Source organism: Choloepus didactylus, chromosome 1 (assembly GCF_015220235.1).
Source record: "Choloepus didactylus isolate mChoDid1 chromosome 1, mChoDid1.pri, whole genome shotgun sequence".
Classification (NCBI taxonomy): domain Eukaryota; kingdom Metazoa; phylum Chordata; class Mammalia; order Pilosa; family Megalonychidae; genus Choloepus; species Choloepus didactylus.
This window is the reverse complement of record NC_051307.1, coordinates 170,261,777-170,275,661: the sequence shown is the minus strand read 5'-3', so window position 1 is coordinate 170,275,661 and position 13,885 is coordinate 170,261,777. Positions and strand designations below refer to the sequence as shown.

Here is a 13,885-nt window from a genome sequence, read left to right as displayed (position 1 = left end):
AGTGTGTGCCATATAATCTTGTTTTGTCTCTAAAAAATGTTTATAGGAGTCACGTTTTCCTTACATTTGCTAAGCAAAGGATAAAAATGCCATCTTTTAGCAACCAAGAATATTAAATAAAGTTAGAAGGCAGAGGAATTTCATTGTGTTTGATGCATAACATTTATCATACAATCATTTATTTTTTTCCTTGGTTTGGCGAAAACAAAGAATATATTGATCCTGAAATGAACAGACACAGCAGTCCGTATTGTTAGATCTTTATCTATTAAAAATGGAAAAACAGCACTTCAGCAAATTCTTTGGCCTCTGCTCATGATTACCCTATTTATTGATTGTTTGCCAAGAATGTATGCATCTTAAGAAAGCCAGGGGTAAGAGCATTAAAAATATAATTTATTACGGCTTTTCAAACAGAGTGCATTAATATTGTGCTGTGAAGCACTGGGGCTCTATAAAAAAGACTTTCTGACGCCTGCAAAGATATAAGTTCCATAAATTCCTAAATAGGAGATTTCAGCTGTCTCTGGTATTATGTGATATTTGCACAGCAAACTTTAATGCCAGGACAGTTTTAGACAAGGATTCTACAGACTTCACTGCTCCTTATGGCAGACGTGCTGTTTACACAGGCTCATAAACCTTCAGCAAAAGCTTCTAAGACTGCCTTCAGGTTTAAATCATGTGGTATTTTTAGCATTCAGCAGTGACCAGTGCACTCCCTTTTAATGCTGGAGGGTTATGAAGTTGCTGTAGTTGGAAGCCTCACCAAACACTAGCATGAATAATCAGATGGTTCAGAGAAGGCTCCTGTTCAGCATTACTCCCAGTAACAGGAAAGCAAACGTGACAGTTTGCTAGAAGATTTAGCAGCTAGATTTGTCACTTTATCAATTGCTTTTATTATCTTTAAGGTACCTGTAAATTTGACTAATAAATTCTAAAATAAATCCAATATATATCATTGAATTTGAAAAATCTACAATTATTCCCTAGTTATAACGAGAAGTGTGAAGTAGAACACGTCTGTTTCATCCTATAAGGGGAAAAAAATCAATGCATTTATTTTCATTTTACTAATGCAACTCTTTGAAGACATCAGGATGAGGGGGCAGGAGAAACCAACATACAGTAATTTCACTTCCTGCTCAAATGTTTTTTAAAATATTGCATTCTTAATGACTTATTTTTTAAATGCAGTTAAATTGTATACGGTTCTCTCTGCATTCTCCAACAAAATTACTAAAGCCTTTTGCTGTTTTTTCCCCCATATTATTTTTCATGTGCATGATTCCTGTTTGACAGGTGTAGTTAAAAATTATGGCTGAGATGAGAAAGCACCTCTAAGAAAAAGGGGTCGAATGTTTTTGTTTATGAAATTTTGTGACAGTACCTTCAAGACAAGGAAGACATCTCCAGTTTGCATACTGCTATTTTTGCTGTGGTCTCCCCAAATCTTTTTCTGATCCTTGATGGGTTCTCTCTGTGGTGTAAAACAGATGAATGAATGACGAGAATATTGGCAAGCTCTGTGGCTTGTTTTTCATGCCTAGCCTGTTGGGTGCCTCCGAATGAGTTTGTGAGCTTTTCTAAGTAAACCTAATGGGGTTTATTTGTCAGAGCTAGAATCTCTTGTGAACAGTTTACTAAAGTGTTGGTGAAGATGCACATGTAGAAAAATGTAGCTGCTTTATTGTCAGCTTTTGTTCGGCAGAAACAAGCAAATAGAGAATTTTTAAAGGGCATCTCTGGTGTCAGTAGAAAATCCTGATTTTAGCTATGCTTGGTATGTTCTTCAGAAGTTGGTAGGATTCTGTGAGTCCAGAGGGCAGAGCTTATAGAGGCTTTAATGTTGTAGTACTAATTGGGGATCCTGGGTGCCCTGTTAAAGTAACCCTTGTCATCATTAATGCTAAAGATGATACCCTTCTGGCAGTTTGCCATAGTACAGTTCAGATGCATCTGCTGTTAACCCTTTTCCTTTTATCATTGGAGGTCTGACAGTGTGCTTCGTAAACACCTTGAATGCCACTGCATTCCATGATTTCGGTTACTAGAAGGAGCCTCTTTTTCTAAGAGTGGTGTGGCCTGTGCTTATTAATCATCTCACTATTGAGTTATTTTGTTGGGTTGAAGTAAATAAAGAGACAAAGCATCATATATATGCAGATTCCTTTATCCTAATATGTCCCGATAAAGCCAGTTACCTTTTTTCTCTCTCATTTTTATCCCATTTACTATAATGAAGATTGTACAGTTTAAAGACCTATGGTTATGGTGATACCTTTTTAGTCAGGTAGATTAAATGAATAGCCATAAAAATAAATCTTATTTATCTACATTATGCATATATTGGAGTTATTTTTATTAGCCTCATCTTGGTTAAGTTTTACATTTCTTTTGTGGAACCAGTAGAGTAAATATCTAAAAGAAGAAGAAAATGATTTAAAAAAATTGCATAATCAGAAGTAATTTGAGAATTGGACACAAACAGGAAAAGTTTAATTTTAACAAAATTGTGTAGGAAGCACTAAGATGGCTTCCTCTGAAGACAACTATAGTGTGTTATATTTGCACATTGTGTACCATGCACAGCAAATCAGACAAGACACACATTTCTCTTTTGTCAGCATTATTACTTGATCAAAAACGTAATTCTGCCTTCACTGATTTTGGAAAATGCACTGTTACTTACAATTAGAGCAGAACCCAAGTTACTTTAGGACCAAGTTCATATTCTATTTAAATATTTCTTATAGCTTTTTTTTAAAAAAAAGGTTGTATATATTTGCGTGTGTGGACCTGTATTTCTGTGTCCTGCTTTCCTTGGAAGCATAGGCTCCCTTTCCCTCTTTCTCTTGCCGTTATGAAGATTTGTTTTCATGGGTTAGTTTTTCCTCACTTTCCATTCCCACTCCCAAGACTGAAGATTGTTGGTTTGTGTCTCTTTTCTCCATCTTTGTAATAGGAACTATGCTACCGGTTTTCTGTGTAGTGGAACATTATGAAAACGCCATTGAATATGATTGCAAGGAGGAGCATGCAGAATTTGTGTTGGTGAGAAAGGATATGCTTTTCAACCAGCTGATAGAAATGGCATTACTGTCTCTGGGATATTCGCATAGCTCTGCTGCCCAGGCTAAAGGTAAATAATGCATATGTGAGGTTGGAAAAAATTGCTTGGCATCTTTATTTACCTTGCAGAGAAAGCACTGAATATTTTTATTCAAAGAGTGGTAGCCCGTGTATTACGTTGGTTCCTTATAGACTGTGGCTTTAAAAAATTGGCTTAATTCAGTTTGGTTTAGTTAACACACATTTTGCTCATGTGGAATGTCGAGGTAGATTTTTTTTTAAAATTACTTCAGCTGAATCATTAGTATGCTTATTGACCTTAATAATCTGTTCCACTGAGGACCCACAAGGAAGTGAGGAGTGTATTTGAGCAGATGGACTGTTGAGAGTCAATTTGCATTTATGACTGAATATCTAGTTCTGTTTCTTTTATTCTGTTTCTGATGGTTTTATGGACTGTAAAGTATTTTTCAATGCTGATTCCCACTGCAATAGAGAATCTTATCTAAATCATAAAGACATTTAGAACTGGTTCAGCTATGTCTTATTAGGAGTTCTTGTAAGTTAGAAAATGCGACCTTATGCATAGGTTTTATTGATGGGGTTTTATTTCCAAAATAATAAACAACCCCTACAGCCATTTACATATTTTCACAATTTGGAAAGCTAAGCTGTGAATATTCTCATTGACCTGCCTTTTAGGGAGAAGGAAATCATTCAAACAGAAATAACAATATTGTTTGTGGTGGGGGCCTTGGAAAAAAAAAGACTTTTTATTAGATACATTATCTGAAGAATAAAATATTTAGTGACATATTCTGTTTATCTCAAATAGGGCTAATCCAGGTTGGAAAGTGGAATCCAGTTCCACTGTCTTATGTGACAGATGCCCCTGATGCCACAGTGGCAGATATGCTTCAGGATGTGTATCATGTGGTCACTTTGAAAATTCAGCTACACAGGTGAGTTCTAGGGTGAAAAGTTTTACTTACCTGGCTTTTTGAAATAAAGCTTTTCTGGCCAATTTAAAATTCTTATTTATCTTATGTTTCAGAAAGCTTAATCCACATTGATTTTGTTACCTTGATTCTATTTTTTTCTGAATTTCAGTGTGTAATTTGAAAGTAACCCTTTCCCCCGAAATTTGTGGGTTTTTGCAGGCTATCCTAAGACAAGACTTTACATTTAGTCAATTAAATGATGCATTACAAGAAGGCATTTTACATAAAGTTTACTTAAGAGAAAAATATTTTTGCATATCATGAACAGTGCCATCTGTGTACATTTTGTGAAAGACTGCTTTATTCATGATTGCTGCGATCTTTCTTATTTATATATTTCTTTAACATTTTGATTCGTATGAACAGAGTAATGAACGGAAAACGGTTAATACGTTAACGCTTTTCACTATGGATTGTGAGAAAGCAGCACACCTTAAATTGTCTTCCCAAGCGCATCAGAGCAGGAAGGTAGAAGTAACATGAAAAAATAGCCACCACAGGCAGCTGATGTATAATTCATGCATCGATACAGCAGATGTGTTGTATAAAGTAATTAACTAATCGGAACAATCAGGAGACCGAGAGCAATCTCCAGATGCATCTGTTTGATGCGCAAAATGAAATCTGTCTGTCTTAAAGGAATGTTCTGCAGCGGGATGCAATCTTGTAATAATCCCTTTTCTAATCTGTGTCTCAAATAGTTGCCCCAAACTAGAAGACTTGCCTCCCGAACAGTGGTCGCACACCACAGTAAGGAATGCGCTGAAGGACTTACTGAAAGATATGAATCAGAGTTCATTGGCCAAGGAGTGCCCCCTTTCACAGGTACTTAGCATAGCATGTAATAAATAATGAAATATTGTAGGCAACCCCGATTTGAAGTTTAGTGGGGTGCCACAGTCTAAAGCAACTGGTATCTGAAGCAAGAATCTGCCTAAAATGCAAAGTGACTTGACCACTGGTGACCTTTTAAAATATGCCTGATTCATTCTGAACAGAACCTTTAAGCATTTTCTCCTTTGGGGGAAAGAGGGAAGGACTATTTACAGGAGAAACAGTTCAGCAGAAGACTACTCTAGTTAGTTTTTAGATTCTTCTGGGTACACTGAGCATGGTAGCTACCTTGTCTTGGGCGCTCTTAATTAAGGAACAGTTAAAGTGGTATTCTGCAAAGATGCGGTGAATGGGACTGGCAATGTGAGTGTTAATGTATGAGACTTTGCAATGCTGTCTGAATAAAAGAAGAGTACAGGTCTATCTAGGATACTGTGTTCATTACCAACCAAAAACAAAAAAACAAAAAGAAAAAACAAAAAAAGAAAGTGTTTAGTAAAAATAAGTATAAAGGTGAGAATAGAAATCTGTTACCTGTACCCAAATATTGACTGGTTACTATTTGTTAGGGTTTTGTAACCAGTATTGTGGCATTAGTTTACTTTCTTTTTTTAGTGGAATCTTACTCTTCCTCTGAGATGTTTGTTATGCCATCAGTGATTTTTTAAAAGGAGACATAAATATGTTACTGTATTTGATTTTTTAGAATGAATTTTGGTGAAGGGCAGTCAAAACTCTAGGTAGACACTGTTTCTATTTCTAAATTTAAATCCAGACATTGTTTTTGATACTGCTCAGCTGATTTCAAATAAAAAAAGAAAGGAAAAGGATGCTGTGAACCTGCTCTTAATGGGCTGCTGTGTGGTCACCATGTAAATGTGCTATGATGCCATCCCTCGGTGCCCAAACCCAATTTTAACATATTCCATTATATAATATAGTAAAGTGCTAGTCTAACTAGATTTTCACTGAATTTTTTTTTTGTGCATTTTTCTTTTAATTCAAGTTTAAAATATAATTCTGAATTATTAGTCTGGAAGTCATTTGAACTTAAACTGTATGACTGCTGTAAACATTTCTGCAATTGAGATAAGGCCCTATTCTCAAAGTGAATTTTTAACATGATGCTTATTAAAATAATTGAGTACTTTTGGAAAGAAGTTCATGGGCTTTTGCACTATTTCATGGAAACTCCATGCATTTAAGGTTTGCTGCATTGTAGTCCAGCTTTGTTTTGGTATGTGCTAGCAGTTTTCAGAATGAAACAAGTGAATTAAATTTAGAATTAATGATTGCATTCTATATTCTCCTGAAGTAAGCTACAGCCACAAGTAAAATGTCTTCTGTATTAAGTATCTATTTCTTGAAATTCAGAACTGACTACTTTTGTTATTTCAATTATGCCTTCAGCTAATTTCCTTCCGTCCTTCCTCTCAACTTTGGAGTAGAGGATGTGAATTTATAACCACTGAATAAAAGTAATTTAAATTAATTAAATGCAGTTAAATCAACAGGGTGATATAATGAAACAGGGTTACTTTTACATCTGGGACCTTGAGTTTTGCAGACAATTCCAGATAAAATATGTTACTTGGTTACTAGCATTTAAACATTTGAAATGTCCTGGAAATAAGCTATTTTTTTTTGAGTCAGTGTTGAAACATATGTAAATATCTAATATAGTAATCTTGTAAATCTTTATGTTACTAAATAGCCCATTGAGAAGTAAATTCAGGCAAAGACTTAAGGCATTTACTGTGAGCTGGAGAAGAGGATCCTAGTACAAATATTTATTGATATAAGCAGTGAGAACTAATTGTTGAATGACATCAGCATTCAGCCAATATACTACAACTCTCTGTAGCTTGTAAATATAATTGTGAATTTACTTAATGTTATCATGGGAAATGAATTGAATACAATTATAACATTAAACAGAATGACAAAATGAAATCCACGACTTGGTTTTGGAGTCATACATTGGTGTATTTCTGTAGAGAGACCTTCAGAAGAACACATTGGCAATGTATAGCTGGAGACCCTACCGTGATTATTAAGTGATGGAATTGGGCATAACCTCAATTATGCACAGTCCATCCTGTGTCTAAGTACACTCCCTTTACATACTAGAAAGAGGTAGGAGAACTACTTGAATAGGAAGCCACCAGGCATTTGCAAGGGGCATTTGGCAAACCTTGTCTCCAATGCCCGTAAGAAAATTCGGGCATTTAGTCTCAAAGTAAATGTATATATTTAACAGAAAGTATTTGTAGTTTAGCAGTGGCAGCAATTATTTAAAATTAATATAATATTTAATATTATGAGAAAAAGTTCACCTTTTCCACCTGAGGGATTTATTTTGTATTTGCTGCATTATGTCGTTCTATTACTTTCTCTAGAATGAATTTGTGACTCACACACTCAGCGCAGAGTGTTTTAATTATGAAGCATTGCTTCTTTATTATTTTTTGTTCCCTCTAAAGTTATTAAAGGTGAGAGACTCAGGCTCCCTAAAGTCTAAGCCTCAAACATATGCTGAGCATGACAAAACCACTCTTTTCATTCACCTGTGATTGAGATTTGGTGATTACCATGTTTTGGTGAAAATTGCCTAGCAGATAAAATGCTGCATAGGATACAGGACCTAACACCAAGAAATGCTAAGTGTTAAGGCTTTTTTCCCTGTCATGTGGAGTTTTGATTCACTCACATGAGAACAATTAGCATACTATTCACATATACATTTTGCTGCTCAATAAAGGTTGTGTTTTGTTTAATATGATAAAACACCACAATAGTAAATATGGCCCTAGGGCTCCAACATGTTTTGCTTAGCAGAAAGTCCATCCTGTCTATAAGTAGACTCCCTTTACATACTAGAAAGAGGCAGGAGCACTGCTTGAAAATGAAGCCACCAGGCATTTGCAGGGGACGTTTGGCAAACTTGCCTCCAATGCCTGTAAGAAAATTCTCCAACACTTGCTAAGCAAATATCCAGCTGGACTTGAGAAGGGATTATCCTTCCCAGACCCCTCATTTGACAGATAAATGCACCAATGTCCCTAGCATTAAAGTAAAAAATGCTGGTTAGTGACAGATCCGGAAGTCCTAATTTGCTAAGCCTATGTCCTTTCCCAGTGATGAGTTTTAAAGTTAAGTGTTGATTTAAGATGAATACTTATTTTTTGGTGCAATAATGTTTTCTTTGATAATATTTGCAAGGTTTCCTCCAGCTGCAGAAAATTCCATAAGTAGGCATGTGGTTTGATTTACAACTCATACCTTTATTTCTGTTATTGCTTTCCTATCATAAATCTGCCCAAATAGACCAACACACATTTATTAAGTTCTTTGTACCACATATTTATTTTTGTAAAATGTCCTAAGACATAAGAAACACTTAGCTCATTATAGATTGGATGTTAGGCATTTTGTTGTTATTTTTGCTTTTTTCGGTGGATGTGGTTAGATGAGTTGGATGTTGAATTCTGAACTGCAATTGAATAGGAGAGAATAAAGCCTGACTTGGGGACAAGAAAGCCTGAGTCATAAAAACTTTGGGAGTATGGATTTGGGAAATAAATTGGGAGTTAAAAAAATAAACATTTTGGCTTACTCCCATAGTAAAACATTTCATTTTTATCCTGAGATTCTCCTGAAGTTTTAGAGATTGAATTTAAACACTGGATAAATATATATACCGTCTGATTCAGAGATGGATTCATTTTCTTAGAAGTAGCATAAGCAAAATGTCAGTTTGTGCTTCTATCGGCCTGATATCTTCTTCTAAAAATGTTCAGTGCAGATATTCTTGAGAGATTTTAATCTCATATGTGCATTTTTATGACTCCCTCCCCACCACATGTGTACATACGTGTACTAGTGCAACACACACACACACACCTCCATAACATACCCTTCACATTTTTAAGGCAGTGGATCATTTTCTGTTTCATTTCACACATGGGAAAAAAGTATCTCCAAGTCCATTTAGTTTTAAGCATTCCATTTAGAAGTAAGATTGAGAAAAATGATTTTTCATTTTTCCTTTTCCTGATAGCATTTGAGCATCTAATATTGTCACATTTCTTATTATTTTCTGTAAAGCAAATGAAAAAAGAAACTGCCCCTGCCCTCATGAAGCTTAGTATTTAATCATGCTGATTTTCTGAAACTTGACCAGTCTTTTCCATAGGCATTTATTAAACCTATATGTTCAGCGGATTTTCAATCTGTATTATAAATAGCACTGGAGCAACAATTAAAAAATCCCTATCAGTTATGCTATAGACATACATGTTTTAAAACTGCCACTTTGTGTTTTTTTTCCATAATTTTTTTGGACTGAAATGACATGTTTCTTGAAATTTTTAATAAGCATTAATAGTCACATTCCTTCAAGATAATAGCCAATACCAGTGTTCATATTTTTCATGTGAAAGCCTTTGTGAAATTTTTTCCCATATTCCTGTATTTATTCACTCAAAAATATGAATTTACAGTCTACTGTGTGTCAGGCATCCTGTTTCCTGTGTTGTAATAAGGATGACACATCTTAATATTTGAAATAATAATAGTTAACTTTCATTTAATACTTTCGATGTACCAAGAATTTTTCAATCACCTTAGGTGGTAAATAGTTTTTAAATCCTCATTTTCAAATGAGGAGCCTGAGACAAAGAATGGTTATGATTGCCCATGGTTACATAGTTGGAAATGTAGAGCCTGGGAGCTTAAGCCAGTATCCCCCTTGATCGTATATAGACATAGATAAAGGAAGTGGTGAGACAGAGCCTTTCATCAATTGATTTGATGCATTTTATGAAATAAATACTTTGATTCCTCTGAAGTACTGATATCTACTTGTAGTTTTCCACTTGCATTTTTTCTTCCTACTGGAATTTTTCTTTAACATGTGTTATGTTTCCTTTAGCATTTTCATTTTGTGTCTTTGATTTTGCTGTTTTTTTTACACTGAGTTGTTCAAAATTACCATTGTTTCATGTCACTAATTGAGGATGTGGGAGGGTGCTTTAGACCACCAGGACTGACTTTAGAGATAATCTTTCACTTGGGTGATCTAAAAGATTTAAATGGACAGCCCTGTGGTAGTCACCTTCCTCCCCCAAATAAAATTAGTAAGGGCTAACAGCCCTTAGTTTTGAAACCCAAGAAAATATTAGGCATTTTCATTGGGAACAGTGGGCAGTTGAATTTCTTGGTTTACTTGAAAGTGTAGAGCTTAGTCATTGGGCCAGCTAGATCTGATGGGTAAGGATAAAACTACCAGCTCCATTTAAAAATAGCCAGTTTCTTATTTGGGATGTGCTTATATGATTTTGTACTGGTCCCTTCCCAATTTAAGATTATGAATCTTGTTGAACATCATATATTCTTAGAAAAAGCTCCATGTAGGATCTTTTCTTTCCTTTTTAAAATTACAAAACTTTGTCCAGTTCTTATCCCACCAACCATGGGAATCAGAGGCTATGAATATTAGCTCTGCCAGGCACTCAAATACTTGATGATAATTATGTATTATTACCACTTTCAGCAATTTTATTAATGGTAAAATCCATAAAGGAAATGGTAAACCTGATTTACAGGCAGTTGTGTGAAGTGCTAAACTTCCACCAAATATTTTTCTGTCCCCTTTTTTTGAACCAGTTGTAATGACATCATTCTAGCACCTCTTTCAGTTTGGGCAGAGATATCTTTGTTCTGTGTTAATATTTAATTATATTATCTACAATAGAAGTGTCCTCAAGATTGTAAGTTTTCCTTTTTTGTATCTAGTATTACAGGCTAATTTTTAGTCAATTTAGATACATAAGGATTTTACTGTGGCTTGATGTTAGCTCTCTGTAACCTCTCAAATATATTAATCAGAAAAGCCAAACTTAATACAGCATCTAACTTAAAATGGATTGATCTCAAATATTTTATAGCTGCTATCTTTTCACAGTAGTAAAACATAAAAGAGTTTAAACCATGCCAATTTAGAGAGTGCTTAACATTGTGTAAGTACTTCATTTTCACTTAATAGATTTTTACCTATGCTTTGCTTTAGATCTGAACAGGTTTCCTTTGACCTCAAAATCACTAATGCAAGGAAAATTACCATATCATGAGAGCATTTCCCCTTCCTTTTTTTTTTTTCCTGATGCACAGAATAATAAATACTGCCAAGGCTAGAAGTAGACGTGGCCTGAAAGAAAGCCTGATAAATGCTATTTTCTAATTGTTCCAAAAAAGTCAACCAAATCATGCTAAGCAAATTGATTTTCTTGCTAAAACACATACAGTTTAAGAGTGCTTTCTGAGGATCTTTTTCTGTGATTACTACTTAAATTTTAGGTTGAGCTCTATCTGGATTTGCTTTTTAAACCTGCTTTATTTCGTGGCAAATTTGGGCCCCAAACAAACAAAAAAACTACAAATGGAATAATCAGAACAAATAGATACACGCACCCATTTTTTCCCTCTTTCAGTGGAAACTGGTTGATTAGAATGTGCTCTGAGTGTAAAGAACATAAGAGAGCCTTTAACATAACAGGAGAGAGCCTTCAGCCGCTTTACTTCCTGGCTCTGCAGCTCATTGCCAATTGAAGTAAGGAACGCTCTGGCTGTTGGGACTTTTAAATCTAGACTTAAAAGTTATTTGTTCTGTTTAGCATTTTTAAAATGATTCTATTAGGAATTGTATGTGCTTCAGTTTTAATTTTAACTCATAATGATTGTAAAGCACCCTGGGATGCTTGCACGAAGGGCGCTACTGAAATATAAGATTGTATTGTATTCTAATATGCGGTATTATTACGGGGTGCTGGAATTTCATCATGGGCAATTCATAAGGTTACAGAATTCCTCATTGTAGTGAAGGTGGCTGACTTCCTTTAATAGTTTTTTTTTTTCTTTCTCTTGTTCTTACTGTAACACTTTATCCTCTTTAGTCATCCTCTCCTTTTTCTTTACTCTCCTCTTTTTTAAGAATGTTGACTATCATGCTTTTCTGGCATCACAGTTATTTTCCCATTGAAATGCTAACCTAATTTATTTACTCAGGGGTTTAAAGGTGTAAACCAAATGATACATTGAAAGTTAAGAAAAGATTAAAGCTTTAATTGATGGCACCATGAGAGATCCCTTTCTTATCTGGATAGCAAGAGATGATACTTCATTTTTGGGTACCACAGATTGCCACAAGGCTTATCCCATATTATTGGCATTCCCACATTATTTTTCAACGCAGTTCAAAAATGAGGGGCTAAATGGAAACAAAGGATTAACTTTAGGAAACTCCTGGTTGTGTTAACATATGACTGAGCTTGATTTCTTTCTCTTTTTATCTTTTAATGGGATTCCTCGAAGTAAGTATTTCTTCAACAACTTCGTCCTGTCAATTTTTCTTTGCTTCGTTGCTCTTTACCCATCATTGTACTAGTATTAGTAAGGTGGCAGCTTTGCACAGGAGAATGTGAGCTCTGTCATTACCAGCTTCATGCGCATGGACAAGTGACCTTTCGTGCCTCAGTTTGCTCATGTATAAAGTGGGATGATGATAGTACCATTTTCTCAGGATTGTTATGAGAATTAAATGAGTGAATACTTGTAAAACATTTAGAACTTAGTGTCCAGTTCTAAAGTGTACAATAACTTTAACTTTTTCAAAAACATGGGACTTGAGAGTGTGAAATTGCACTTGTGGGTGCTACAGGGTCTGAGAAATCTTTCTGCAACATGGAAGATTTTGATGCAAGTTTCACCTTTTATGGAAACAGCTGAGAACTTATTATTTGTGAAAAAATTGAAGAGCCATATTATAATTCGTTTTCATTTTTAAGGGACACTTTTAACACATTCCTAAGAATTATTATGAAGTCCCAATGTGTTTTAAAATGCAAGTGGGGGAAGACTCAAGCTTTGTGCTTTAAAAAAGCCAGTTTGCAAGGTCAGCAAATATGACATCATAGACTAGACAATGTCAGTGAGGGCAAGATTGCCTCATAGGACTGACATCAGGATGTGAGCTAGTGTCCTTTCCTCTAACTACCCTTACTAACACTCCCCAGCTCCCAAGACTCTGTCCTCCCTTTATAAGTCCATCATAACACTTTGTTCCAAAATTATCCATAGCTAATTAGGCTATCTGTGTGAACTGTAATTGATGTTTTATTCATCTTCACAGTCATGGATCCTGACACACAGTAGGATCATAAGAATATTCGTCAAACTGAAACAGCCTCATAGGATTTGTGCCATGTTTATTTCATGAACCAGTAAACTATGTCACTAGTTTTATTAGTAGTATTTTATAGATGCTCTAGTTTGTAACATCCTACCTTACAAAATATTTCTTCCTATTGTAGTTATTCTGAATTTTGTCTTTTCCTAACCAGGAGTAAATTACTTCTGAATATTTTTTCTAAGAAAACCTTCCAGTACTTCAAGCTACCTCATATTTTTGCATGCACTGTAATGATCTTAAATATAGGTACAAAAATTATATGATTGTAAGCAGAACAGTAGTCTTAGAGGTACTAGGGATCTGAGATCTAAAAAATGCTAAAACAGAACTAATTCTGTGTCACCATTAGGCTCAAGCTTTGACAACATATTTTTAGCATTTGTATGCACATTTAAAACTTTTCTTCCACAATTGAACGTTTATTTTAGCTTGGCTAATAAGTGTCATCTTGTCTCAGTTGTGTTATATTTGAGACCCACACTTCTACTATCACTTCCATTTGTTTACTTCTTCTCGTATTTAAAAATATTATAATAATATTATAAAAATAAAGAGGAAAAATTTAACCAACAGAGTAAAATGATTTATAGACCAAGATGTTGATGCTGCCAAATTGCAAGTAGTAACAGTCCATACCACCCCATAATAATAGTTCACAGTGTCCACTCCTGGATTGAAGTTCTGAAGTCTACACTTGGTATAGGACCCTCTGTTTGGGGCTATAAAC

The 13,885-nt window shown here is 34.9% G+C and overlaps 1 protein-coding gene across 4 annotated transcripts in view; it reads left to right on the top strand.

The window, feature by feature from the left end:
- Positions 1–13,885, top strand: part of SATB1 (SATB homeobox 1) — a 97,172-nt gene that overhangs the window by 25,351 nt on the left and 57,936 nt on the right. For all 4 annotated transcript variants that reach the window (XM_037845639.1, XM_037845635.1, XM_037845645.1 and 1 more), the window contains exons 3-5: positions 2,969–3,145; positions 3,911–4,037; positions 4,778–4,901. In XM_037845639.1, the coding sequence (XP_037701567.1) occupies positions 2,969–3,145; positions 3,911–4,037; positions 4,778–4,901 (428 nt within the window). The remainder of the gene's footprint in view (positions 1–2,968; positions 3,146–3,910; positions 4,038–4,777; positions 4,902–13,885) is intronic.